The sequence below is a fragment of the Dipodomys merriami genome, unplaced genomic scaffold (assembly GCF_024711535.1).
Source record: "Dipodomys merriami isolate MVZ:Mamm:240054 unplaced genomic scaffold, mDipMer1.0.p SCAF_25, whole genome shotgun sequence".
NCBI lineage: Eukaryota > Metazoa > Chordata > Mammalia > Rodentia > Heteromyidae > Dipodomys > Dipodomys merriami.
In genome coordinates this window covers 25,305,496-25,318,092 of record NW_027203937.1, presented here as the reverse complement: position 1 = coordinate 25,318,092, position 12,597 = coordinate 25,305,496, and the positions used below count along the sequence as shown (strand labels likewise).

Here is a 12,597-nt window from a genome sequence, read left to right as displayed (position 1 = left end):
TCCACTGGCTGCCCCAGGCCTACACATATCCTGAAAGGCTCATTCTGTTTCCCTGTTTGCAAACCTGCACAGCATGGGTCCTGCAGCATTCAACCCCACCTCATGCTCTTCCTGCTTTGCATCTTTGTGCTTGTGGGCCCTACTTGTTATTCCCTTCCCTAGAGTGAATTGTGGGTCTCATTTGTCTTATTCATTGTCATCTCACACAGCATTCTCTTCTATAGGAAACTTCTTCCATACCCTCCCTTCCCCTCCAGGGACAGATGACATTTTTTTACACCCTCCATCATAGCATTGCTTGCATTCTTTACATGTTGTCTTTGCTGCTGTCAGATTCTACACAAGAGCAGGGAATGTGTTTGAGTAATCTTTGTATTTCAATATCCAGTATAAAATCTGGTGTAGAGTAGACCTGCTTATGCTAGGAATGTAACTTGGTATAGAGTACTTTTCTACACGTGCAAAGCTCTGGGTTCCATCCCACAACCCAGAGGAAAAAAGCAAAACAAATAAACAAGAGTAAATCTGCTTAGCTGATAAAAGAGCTCAATGCTTTTGTGGACAGATCTGACAATAAGTGCTGGGGGTGCCGCTAAATAGCTTTGACCAGCCCATGTCTCTCAGATGCAGGCCTGGAAGGACGTCCCAAGTCTCTCAGGTGGTTTCCTAAAGGGTGGAAATCAAATCAGCTTTTATTCCTGTTGATGTCATGAGCATCTTGTTTTGCAGCTATTGTCTTCAAGGTGTAGAAGAGAGAGAGTCCTTCTCAGCAGTCTGTTTACTTTCCAAGGCCTCTATAATGAACATCTTAGTGATTTGGGGGGCTTAGAAGAATAGGCAGGAATACTTTGTTCAGGAAAAAAAGGGACTATGTGGTACTCTACCCAGTCTTGTATGGCTCTATCATTTGGTTGAATACACCCCAAAGGCACCTTGGGTCAGTTTTCCAGAGGTGCTAGGTCTTTCTACTGCATTGCCCTCTGTGCCTGGCTCCTAGAAAGAGGGAGATGTGGAGTCTCCTTTCAGGTTCCTTCTGGTACTGAGCCCTTCTGTATGAGAGTAGGAAAAGAGAGAGAATGAGAGAAAAAGAAAGGGTGGGGGGAAAAGACACAGACTTCTCCCATCTTCCTCTTTGTCTCCCTTCTTCCTTCCTGCTTTCAGGATAAGTACTCTGTGCACAGTTCTGTTTTGGATACTTAGGAGAGGTGCCAGATAATTCTCTGGTATAAAAGATTTACCAAGGCAGTGAAGGTCCTCTACCAGTGACATATTCTATGGCCCACCTGACAGCATCTAAGAGTGTTCTGTTAGTCTGCATAACAGTACACAATCATTTGCTTATGTGAACTGAGAAGGAGATTAACCATGACTGCCCTAGCAGTACCTTCATGCTACATGCTCCTGCTGGCCCAGACTCCAGTGCACTTTCATCCTTGGAAGTCCCCAGCAGGCAATGACTTACTGGTGGCCACTCTGTCAGCGATACTATCCTATTTATTCATTTTGCTAATATTGGTTGGGCACCTACTTGGTATGCTGTTGTAATTACTGTTGATTCAGCCAAGCAAATTCCAGAACTTGGAGAGGTCATATTCTTGTCAGAGAAAACAAACAACAAGCAGGCTAAATGGGAAAATACATAGGTGGGTGCAAGAGGAATATTGGGAAGGACCCTGGATGCTTAGGAACAAGGCCTGGCTGAGACGTGAGAAACACAGAGCAGTGAAGGACTCTAACCCCAAGGGAGACAAGGCAGACAAGGCTGGAGGTGAGCTGCTCCTGTGCTTTGAAACCAGAGCTCTTGTAGGGACAGGACTGGGACTGGTGGCGTTCTGATCGCCTGGCCAAGAGACCTCGCAGATGTCAAGAGGACCGTTGTCTTTTATACCTAAGGATATGGAAAGCCTTGGAGGAGGCCGACATGGTACATTTTATAACTGGAACGATAATACCTGGAACAGTAACTTTAAGGAAAACAGATTTATGATTTGTTCATGGTTTTAGAGATTTCAGTCCCTAGGGCTTGGCTCTGTTAATTCTGAGCCCATGGGGAGGCAGAACAGCATGTGAACAAAAAAGCTGTTTATCTTATAGGAAGCTGGGATCATGGGGAGGGGACTGAAGACTAGCTATATTCTTCTAAGACATACCTCAAGGGAACTAAATCATATCTCCTAAAATCTCCCAAACCTTCTCAAATTATCACCACTCTTTGGTGACTAAATGGTTAACCCATGAGCCCATGGTGGACCTTTCCTATTCCATCCATAGCAGCAGAGATGGCAAGTTTTTTCTGTAAGACTAGGTAGGATTTTCAGCTTCCTGGGCTATAATACTTACTCGACCTTGTGCTTGTAGCTACAATCAACCATAGATAACTTGTGAACACATGGACATGATGTTTCAATAAAGTTTTATTTAAAAAAGTACGTTGTGGATAATGGATCCATAATATGCCACTCCTGTGTAGAGGAATAAATATAGAATTTGGAGGAAACCAGACATTGGTTCAAGATACTTAACAAATGGGTCACCTTGGATTAGTTATTTTGCCTTTTTGTGTTAGACTTCTCATATCTATTAAGTAGCCACTATAGATCATTTATCAACCAATTTATTTTAAAATGATTATCACGCTCCTATAAATCAAAAACAAAACAGGAGCTAGATAGACATGGCCCTGCCTATTTGGAGTCCATCCCAAAAGGACAAAAATAGAAGATAAGAACTCAACTAGTATGGTACTTGGCTCTTGGCAAGAGCTTTCCTCTAGCTGTAGTGCCACTAATTCATCTTTGAGGACACACTGGGTTCAGGTTCACTGTCACTTGTATTCAAACTGAGTAAAATTGTAGGGACATGTGATGCTATAACCCAGGACTTCAATATGTTTGCAATACATTATTATGCAACGCAGGTCTAATTGTGAATCATAATTTTTTCATTAACTGATCTCATTTTACTTGGTAATATCCATTTAGGCATTTGAGAGCAATAAAACTACATTTCTTTTAAATATTATATGATTCAGTTGGTTCACTGACTTAGATTTTTACTACCCCCCTCATTCCAAAAGAATGAGTCATACATCTTTTTAGAGATAACAAGGACCTTCAAGATCATACAAGTTGGTTTCCCTTTAAATATACCCTCTAAGTGAGAAGGATGAGCAAGCGTACCCCAGTTCTAGGTAGAATATTTGGGCAGATCCGTCACAGGCCTGAAAACCTTTGCTTGTCTTGGAAATGCTTGCACATCTAACATTTCATTCCTCAGTATATCCTGATCTGCTTGATGAATTTGATTTTCCATTATTTCTTTAAGAAAAAATGGTAACCAAGGTGATATAGCATTTGGAGATGTGTGCAGACAAGCTTGCTTCTCTGTAGAGCTAGTAAAGCATTATGCACATAGAGTTCCCAGGATTGAATCTCAGCTTCTTCACTCCTTTTTGCTTGAACTTGGGCCAGTTTCTTGTCCTCTCTGTGGTTCACGTTCTTCATCTGCTCAGAAGTGTTGATCTGAGAGAGATAACTGATGGGAGGGACATGCTAAGAAGAGGGTCTGATCCGTGGGAAGAGGAGCTCTCAGAAAGTGCTGGCTGTTAAACGTATCCAAGAAGTTACACGTGTGTCAAGTTAGAGGACAGGGCCAGAGAAGAGGCCCTTAGACTGGCCAGCACCTAGCCATCCCTTTATATATATTTTTTTGCTTCTCTTGTTCACTAAACTCTCTAGCTGAATCAGTGCATTCTACTTGCTTTCAGAATCATGGAATGTGTTCCACAACAGCTTCTACAAGCTTCTGATGATAAGGGATTCCTACCAGTAGAGTACCTCCTCCATGTTGAAAGGACCTGGGCTTTGGAGATCCTCCTTGTTACCAGGCATCCTCCTCCCTCCCGGGCCTGCCCTTAGCAGAGTAGCCCAAGAGGAGATGCATTCTATGGCTCTGATTTTGCCTGTCTCTTTTCATTACGCCACATTCATATTGGCTCCGCGCAGGGGACACTGGCAGATATCCCACACCTGCCTCTCCTGATCCTTACCTCTTCCTGCTTTCTTGGATTTTTCTCTCCTGGGAAATGGGCTTCTATCTTTTACTTACTGCACATATTTATGATCATAAAAGGCAATGTCCAGTAGGCTAGGCATCTCTGTCCAACTTCTCCAATTTCTAGCCTTAGAAAGTTTGTCTGACCACCTATTCCAAGAAACTAATCTGAAGTTCTGGCTTGGCAGCTGTGCCTGGCAAGATCTGTTACCCTCCTATAAAAGAGATGTTTAAATGGCTTTCCCTTGTTAAAATAACTTTAATTACCATTGATTATGTACTCATTCTGAGATATACACTGATCTAAGAACTTCATATACATTATTTAATGCAATCCGCACAGATCTCTGTGGGGGGTATCATGATCCCCACATCACAAGTGGGATAATTTCAGCTCAGGGAGATGCGAGTGTTTTGTGTGATCTTGTAGCCAGCAGGTAGTAGAATAGGATTTGAATCCCTGACTGAATCTAAAGCCTGGGTCCTTCCCATGTTCTTGGAAGTTCCTGGGTAACTATGAGTTGTCACCAACCCCACCAGGGACCCAGCAAGCAGTATCTAGAGCGTGTGACAAACTGGAGGTGGTTTGGTCATCATCTGAATCCTTATCTCCTCCACGGTAAACAGAATCAGAGTAGCAGGAAGTGGAGAGGCCTGTGGTAAGCACAGACAGTTAAGTGCCATAGGGTGGGCCAGTTTTCAGCAGGACCAAACAGTGGGAAAGGATATGCACAGACAGGTTGGAGCAGAGGTAAAGACCCTAGGCTGGTTGTGGTAGTCTTAGGACTGACCAGTAGGAGATGGTTGCCTGCTGAGGAAAGAGAAGCAGAGATCCAGTGGAGGACTGACCAGGACAGCATCCCCGGCAGGAATGGAAAAAGCTGAGAGTTTGTGCTGAAGACATGAGGCATACGGCACACATTCCATCAGCTTTGTGGTCAACCCTGCTGGGTAGATTTCTACATCCCTAGTGTCTAGTGGCTATTAAATAGATGAAGGAATAGACACTCATGGATGAATAAATCTGTGGGAAGCATAAACAGTTGCACTCCATTTCCACCCAGCAATGAAGGGGCTCAGATTGTTTTATCTAAGTGTGGTATGAGGAAGAGAAGGGGGTTGTTGTAGCATATTCAGGATTACACTCTGACCCACTATCTCCTTGTCCCTTCTTTCTCCAGAGGCTCCTGCCAAGCCTGAGGAGGCAGAGGCTGAGCCCTTCACAGACTCCTCTCTGTTTGCACACTGGGGCCAGGAGCTCAGCCCTGAAGGCCGCCGCATGGCCCTGAAGCAGTTCCAGTACTACGGCTACAACGCCTACCTCAGTGATCGCCTGCCCCTCGACCGGCCCCTGCCTGACCTCAGACCCAGTGGGTGAGCAGAGTCAGTGACTGGGCCCTTGTCAACCTGCCTATTGGGGAGATGGGTCTTCACAGTGTTGGGAACAGGGCCAGGACTGGGTATCAGACCCCTTTCCCACTTCAGCCAGGATCTGTCCCTTCTGCTTCAGTGTCTCTATCTGTTGTATAGGGAGACAGCTTCCCGCCATTACACATTTTTTTCCCCATTAGATATTTTGAGAACCAATAATCTAACTTAGCCTTCAAGGGTATTATAGCCATCTGGCATTCCCCCTAATGTGTCATTTTAATCCAATTAGTTGCAGTTTTATGAAGAATTTTTTCCCTGTAAATTAGTTTTTTAAAGATGCATTCATTTTCCAGGACTAACAAGTCATTACACCCAACAGAGAAGTCTGTCTTGACTTCTATCTTTGTTACAAAGGATGTTCCTTTAAGGTTTAGTTAGAATTTTTATTACTCCTAATTATTAAAAATGTGGGCACGTACTACAGCTGAGAAAATCTCATTAACTTTTGTGAGCTCCCCCACACCTTCTTTCCCCCCCTTTTTAAACTCTTCATTTTAAAGTTTTTATTAAAAGCTACAATCCGAAGTGAACTTCTACCTGGAGTTTTCAGGAAAGATCTTGTAGTGGGGTTTGGAGGCTATGTTATTTTAAAGGGAAGAGTTCAATTTAGTTCCATTGACATTTATTGAGCACCTGCTGTATGCCGTATAATTGCGTGTGGTTGTTCTTGGCCCAGATGGAAGTTGATTTCACTGGAGAGATGAAAGGGCTGGGTGCTTACAAAGGGAATGAGGACTGGGTATTCACTTAAAGATTATTTGTAAAGTCCTCATTGTGTGCCAATATAGTCTAGGAATGGGGATAGAGTAGTGTGTAAAGCAGACAACAGTCTCTGCCTTCACAGAGCCTGTGTTCTAGATGGGTGGGTAGATACTAAGCAAGCCAGATAAGTAGAATTTTTTGATGGTAATAAGCACTGTGGGAAAACATGAAGTGGAAAGGGGAATAAGAACCTCCTGGGTTAAGAATGGGAATTGTAGGTTTCTATGGATGACCCAGAGAGGTCTCACAAAGAGGACAACACCTGAGTGAAGAGATAGAAAAGTTGAAGAAGAAAACCATGTGGCTATGAAAGGGCAGAAACAGTCCTCACAGAGCACATGTTTGTCATCTCGGCTACTCAGGGGGTATAATTAAGAGGATCACAATCCTAAGGCCCATTTTTGCTGCAGGCAAAACCTGTAAGACCCTATCTGAAAAGGCAAAAAACAGCAACAACAACAAAGTCTGGTGGCCTTGTGTAGAGTATGGTCTTTGAGTTCAAACACCAGTACCACCAAAAAAGAAAACAGAAAAACAGAAACAGTCAGAGGGACTGGCAAGTTCTACTCTAAAGCATTAGTGTGCTCAACATGTTTGAGGAAAAGGAAATTGGCCCGTGTGGCTGAAACAAGGGGGCAGTTGTTGAGCAATCTACAAACTTCGGATGCCAAACTCACACCCAGACCAATTAAACGAGGGTTTCCAGGGTGGTGCTCAATGTCCTAATGTTTGGCTCCAAACATTGTGATTCAGATGAGAAGCTGAATTTGGGAATCACAGAAGGGCTTTGTCTGTTGTGAAGTATGTGTTGTTTACTAGGCAAGGTAGGGATTCATGGGAAAAGCTGTAGCAAATTAGTAACATGCTCGTATTATCACTGTCAAAGGGCCCAGTAGCTGCTGGGCTAACTGATGAAAGAGGGAGATGGAGGCAAAGAGAGCAGGCAGGAGACTGCTGCATATCCAGAGGAGAGGCAGAAGGCTGGGGCCGTGATAGCCCCAGTTGAGATGGAGTTGGATTCTGGAAATACAGAAAGGTGACTTCAACTATATCTCATAGAGCCGTAGCCCACGCAGCATGCCCTAGGGACCATCCTGGGTCTAGGAGAGATTCAAGTCTGATGTGGACAAGATAGAGAAACTCCAGAGAAAGTGTCCTCAGGTGGCGTTGGAAACTCCACAGAAGAGCTGTGGATGAGGCAGCTAACCTAGCACAAAAGACAAGACACGCTCAGTACATGTTTGTTCATAATTAAAGGGAAGCTAAGAAATAATCAACAGGAAGTGTGGCCCTTACTGCAGCCTGTGATAACAATAACCGGTATTGTCTCAGGCTGGACTTTGGAGTGCCTTTGCCATTGACCCATCGACAACTGAAGTGACAATAGGAGAGGTCATAACCTGTCCTTCCCATTTCTAGTGGAGGAAACCAAGAAACAAAAGGAGTGAATGAGCCAGGCACTAGTAGCTCATGCCTGAAATCCTAGCTTACTAAAGAAGCTGAGATCTGAGGACTGTGGCTCAAAGCCAGTCCAGGCAGGTACGTTGGTGAGACCTTTATCTCCAATTAATCACCACCAGCAAAAAAGGGAGCCATATACCTATACACAATGGAGTATTATGCAGCCATTAGAAATGACAAAATAATGGCATTTGCAGGGAAATGGATGGAGCTAGAAGGAATCATGTTGAGCGAGGTAAGCCAAGAGCAAAGAGACAAACGGTACACAGTCTCCCTGATAAGTGGATGCTAAATCCAAAATGTTAGGTGATACAACAAAACTAACAGGACTTACGAAACAAAGAATTCCCACTCATCTGGTCGAACCACTACTAAATATCCCCATGCTGCTGATCACATGTATGGTGTATAGTGTACACTGTTATATGTTATAGACTGTGATAGACAATTTGCTCCAGGAAAGTTAGAATGAACTTGTGACTTTAAATGAGCACCATTATTCCACAATACTGTGAAATTTGGGAAATTATGTAATCACTTAACCACAATTTAAAAAGAAAAAAAAAAGAACCTCGGGGAAGGTAGGGAGGGAAGGGATGGTAGGGGGAAAACAATGGAGGGGGTAACAATGCTCAATAGGAAGTGTACTCATTACCTTGCTCATGTAACTGTAACCCTCTGTATAGTATCTTTACAATAAAAAATTAAAAAAAAAAAGGGAGCCATAAGTGGAGCTGTGGCTCAAATGATAGAGAACCACAGTGAAAAAGATGAAAGATAGCCCCAGGCTTGAGTTCAAGCCCTAGTACTGACTTGTGTGCATGCACACACACACACACACACACACACACACACACACACACACATACACACACACACATACTCACACACACACACACACACACACACACACACACACACACACACACACACACACACACACACAAAGAATGAATGTTTGAAGTTACACAATTGAACAAGTAGCTGAACTTGAGCCCTGAACCCTACATCTAATGCCAAAACTGGCCTTAGGCTGTAGCCCACAGCTGTGTTTGTTTTGACTGTATACCATGCTGCTCTGAGCTCACAGTAGAGCCCTTTGGTCACTTCCAGTAGAGTTTGAGGGACTCTGAAGGATGCTAGGTGGGCAGAATTCTGCAGTTTCCTCCTGAGATGATCAGAACAGAAGGCCCTTCCCTCCACCCAGGGCTCTACAGTTTATGGAGCTTCCACAACTCCCATGGGAGGCAAGGTGACTTTTGTTGGCCCTTCCTCCAGACAGAAAAACACTGTCTAATAAAGGCAGAGAACACTGAGCCTTCTCAGTTCTCAAGGAGAGCTCTGGGCAAGTGGCTTTAACAACAGGCAGTTTCTCTTTGCACATGAACTTGGAAGGCCCTGTCCGGTTCTATTTCAGCTTACATGCCGGACACACACCCAAGACAGATCGCTGTTAGTGGATCACTCAAAAGAGCGTGTGCTTAGGGAGAACAGGGCTTTCCTTTGTCTACTAATTTCCATGAAAACATACTTGCCTTATAACATGCCCATCACTTGGCTCATCCTATTTAATGCACCAATGATCTGACTCTCATCCTGCTTCAAACTACATTGGAAAACATTTCTACACAGCATAAGCCATGTCTTTCAGGCGTGCTTTTGGGCTCTTTGTATTCACTTTCTGGCTTCTCTCAGTGACTTTCTGAAGTAGATACCCCAGTCTCCATTTTACATAAGAGGAAAGTGAGGCACAGCTTCCTGAGGGCAGATGCCCTCAGGATAAGAACTGAAAATGAACCCAGACTGTGTGGAAATAGTATTTGTGCTTGTAACTACTGTGCTATGCCATCAGCAGGTATCAATTTGTGTCCCTATCACAGGGTTGGAGGGCTTGCTTTAACATAGCATGAGTTTAGGAGGAATGAATATTTGTTTCTACATGTCGGAAAAACTTTTTAGTGAGCATCAGATTCATTACCAAGGCTCAGAGCAATGCATAGAATATGATAACGTTTCAAATTTTAACTTAACAATGCTCGATAGGAAATGTGCTCATTAACTTACTCATGTAACTGTAACCCCTTTGTACACTATTTTTACAATAAAAACATTAAAAAATTGAACTTAGGTGGATGAGAGGAAGTTCCCTGTTACCAGCAGTCTTCAGAGAATCTTGCCACGTAGCTATTAAGCCTGAGCCCCTAAACCTCCTGAAGCCTTCTGTTACCTCTTATCTGCCCTGAGAGTGGGGGAGTCCTTAGATTCTACTTTTGGTGTTCCTAGCTTTGTTATTCTATATTCCAACCCTGGTGATATGTTTGATTATCCTGGAGAAAAAAGGGGATCCTTTCCCTCCCTTTTGTCATGTCTGGCTGGTCTCTTCTGTTTTCTCTTCTTTTCTGGGTGCTGAAAGATATCATTTGGATATGCTCAGACAAGGTATAATCAGAAAAGAAACATCATCTTTCCAGTTGGTTGGTAGTCATCATTAATATATTCACCAAAAATTTTACTGAGCACCAAGTGTGTGTCAGACACTAGCAAAGCATGAGACAGGCCTAGATTCCATAGACCACACTGAGGTGGAAATTCAGACAGAAGGGGCTGAAGGGCAAGACACTGATGGGAAATTTTGTTGATACTTCCTAGTGTCCTTAGAGAAGAGTCAGCCTGGCAGCTTCCTAGGAAGCAGGAGCTGAACTGTAGAAGCCCTGTCCCTCTGTAGCCTCTGTGGCCTGGAAGGTGACATGGGCAAGGAGGCTCCTTTCTCTAACTTTTATGCTCCCCCTCACACTGGATGGAAGGACATGGAGACAGGAAGCACAACACTTTTCTTACCCTCATATGCAAAGAAAGAAAAGCTTCCTTTCTCAGAGGCTTCTGGGGACATCAAAGTATTCCTATTCCCTTTATCTTGATTCTTCCAACAGGTGCCTGAACCATCCAGGAAACAAACATCACCATCCTCCTGACAACCCTCATGGACCTTCCTCCCATGCCAGGCTCAAGGTCTGAGCCAGGGGTGTGCTTGTTTCCTTCCTGTGCTGGGAAGACCTACGGCCTCTCAGGGTTACAGGGAGGAAATGCCACATCCCTGCCTGCTAGGTTTTTCTCTGTCTCTTATGGCCCTGGATATAGGAACCAGAGTTTTGTGGTTCTTTCTGTGTGCCTCCTCCTGCTTCCTTGTGTTCACCTCCTTTTATTTCTTATCAATAGGCTCCAAAATACCATGAGGGTAGCAAAAACCAACAAAGGAAACACCAAGCCTTAATGGGGTGTGAACTGCAGAGGCATGCCAATTTGTTGGAATTATATATTTACGGCCTGGGTGTTTCCATGAGTGTAAGTCAAATAGCAATGCTTTGAACAATGAAGGTGTAAGAAAGGGATTGAGAAAGTCCTTGCCCTTATACATTGGAGTGGAGAGCAAGGACAAAGGAAGCATATTTTGGTTACTGAGAGGGGTATGAGCTGAGGAAATAGGCTGTACAAGAAGCAAATTAGCTTCTTGGGCAATGAGGCAAGGTGGGTTTTCCACCCCTGAAACAGAGGGTCAGGATGCAGCAACAGATTCATGTCACATTTATTTTTTACTTGCAAGCAGTGGTCATTTCCAAACAGGGCCATAGGGAATGCTACTTGATGGGGAGAGATGGGGGAGGGATGTGGAGGAGACTGTGGATAAGTGAGTAGGAGATAGAGGGCCCAAGACTAGCTTGAGGCCAGCCATGTTGTCATGGCAACTCTATGGCTTACCTCCAAGGTAGTTCAGGGCAGAGCCCCTGGCAGCCACTACTTCCTGTCTCCTGCTAGAAATCATGAGAGGCTCCTAAGCCTTGTCAGTAATGACTCTGCTTTTTTTCTCCAGTCCCTCCTCTGAGATCCATGTCCCTTTCTTCTGGTGGTGAGAGTGGATTTGTCCTTGGGGTGATAGTTGGGTTAGGGCCTGAGTGGGATCACCAGGGGCTGGTAAAAGAGAATAGACTACTTTCTGCAGCTCTACATGGGAGTCACTAGGAAAAGTCAGTACATAAGGCCTCACAGGAGCCCAGACCCAGAGCAGGAGAGATCCTGTACTGATACCCAAGTGGGAAGGAGGGGGATAGAATGAGAGCAAAGGAAGTATACGTGTACTGGGTCCTGGATCTCCTAGCATGCAGGCCAGGGTCTACTCAAGGCGCTGTGGTTATTTGCCGTCACGAAGGTGATATGGCCACAGGACTGTGTGTATTATTTGGAGGTCACAGTGCTTGAGTGGGCAAGATTGTTTCAACAGTACAGACCCCATGTCTGAGATCTTTGAACTTTGAAAGCCAACGGGACTGGCTTCGTGGGTACATGGACAGGCAGGATAATGGGCTTATGAGATGTCCCCATCCTAATTCCCTAAACTCTATCTATGTTATGCTACAGGGCAGAGGGGAATTAAGGTTGCTAATCAGATGATGTTAAAATAAGGAGATTATCCTGGAATACTGGGGTGAGCCCTTTGAAGTCACAGGGCACTTCAAAGTACAAGAAGAAGATAAAACAGAAAAATGGCCATGAAAGGAGATGTGAACTTCTCCTGATGGCTTTGAAGGCAGAAGGGAGCCATGAACAAGGAAATATAGGCAGCTGATAGTGACCAGCAAAGTCAGAAAAATTCTCCTGTACAGCCTCCAAAAGGAAAATTGTTCTGCCCCACTATGACTTTAGCCCCATGATACCTAGGTTAGACTCTGTGATGACAAACTCGTATTGTCCAACAAGTCTGTCACAATGTGTCACAGAAGCAATGTTAGTATTAGAAAAATAATACAGCAAATGACTTACTGCATAAGACTCTATAATTGAAGAGCTCTGTGCTTGCTTTAATGCTCTGTAGTCATTTGGTTAAAATAATTAGTA

General features: G+C 44.1%; 1 protein-coding gene across 1 annotated transcript in view; it reads left to right on the top strand.

Annotated features, from left to right (window-relative positions):
* The window catches only part of Galnt18 (polypeptide N-acetylgalactosaminyltransferase 18), a 315,915-nt gene that overhangs the window by 155,349 nt on the left and 147,969 nt on the right, over nt 1–12,597 (top strand). Inside the window, exon 2 of the mRNA XM_070035320.1 lies at nt 5,235–5,427. Within this exon, the coding sequence (XP_069891421.1) occupies nt 5,235–5,427 (193 nt within the window). The remainder of the gene's footprint in view (nt 1–5,234; nt 5,428–12,597) is intronic.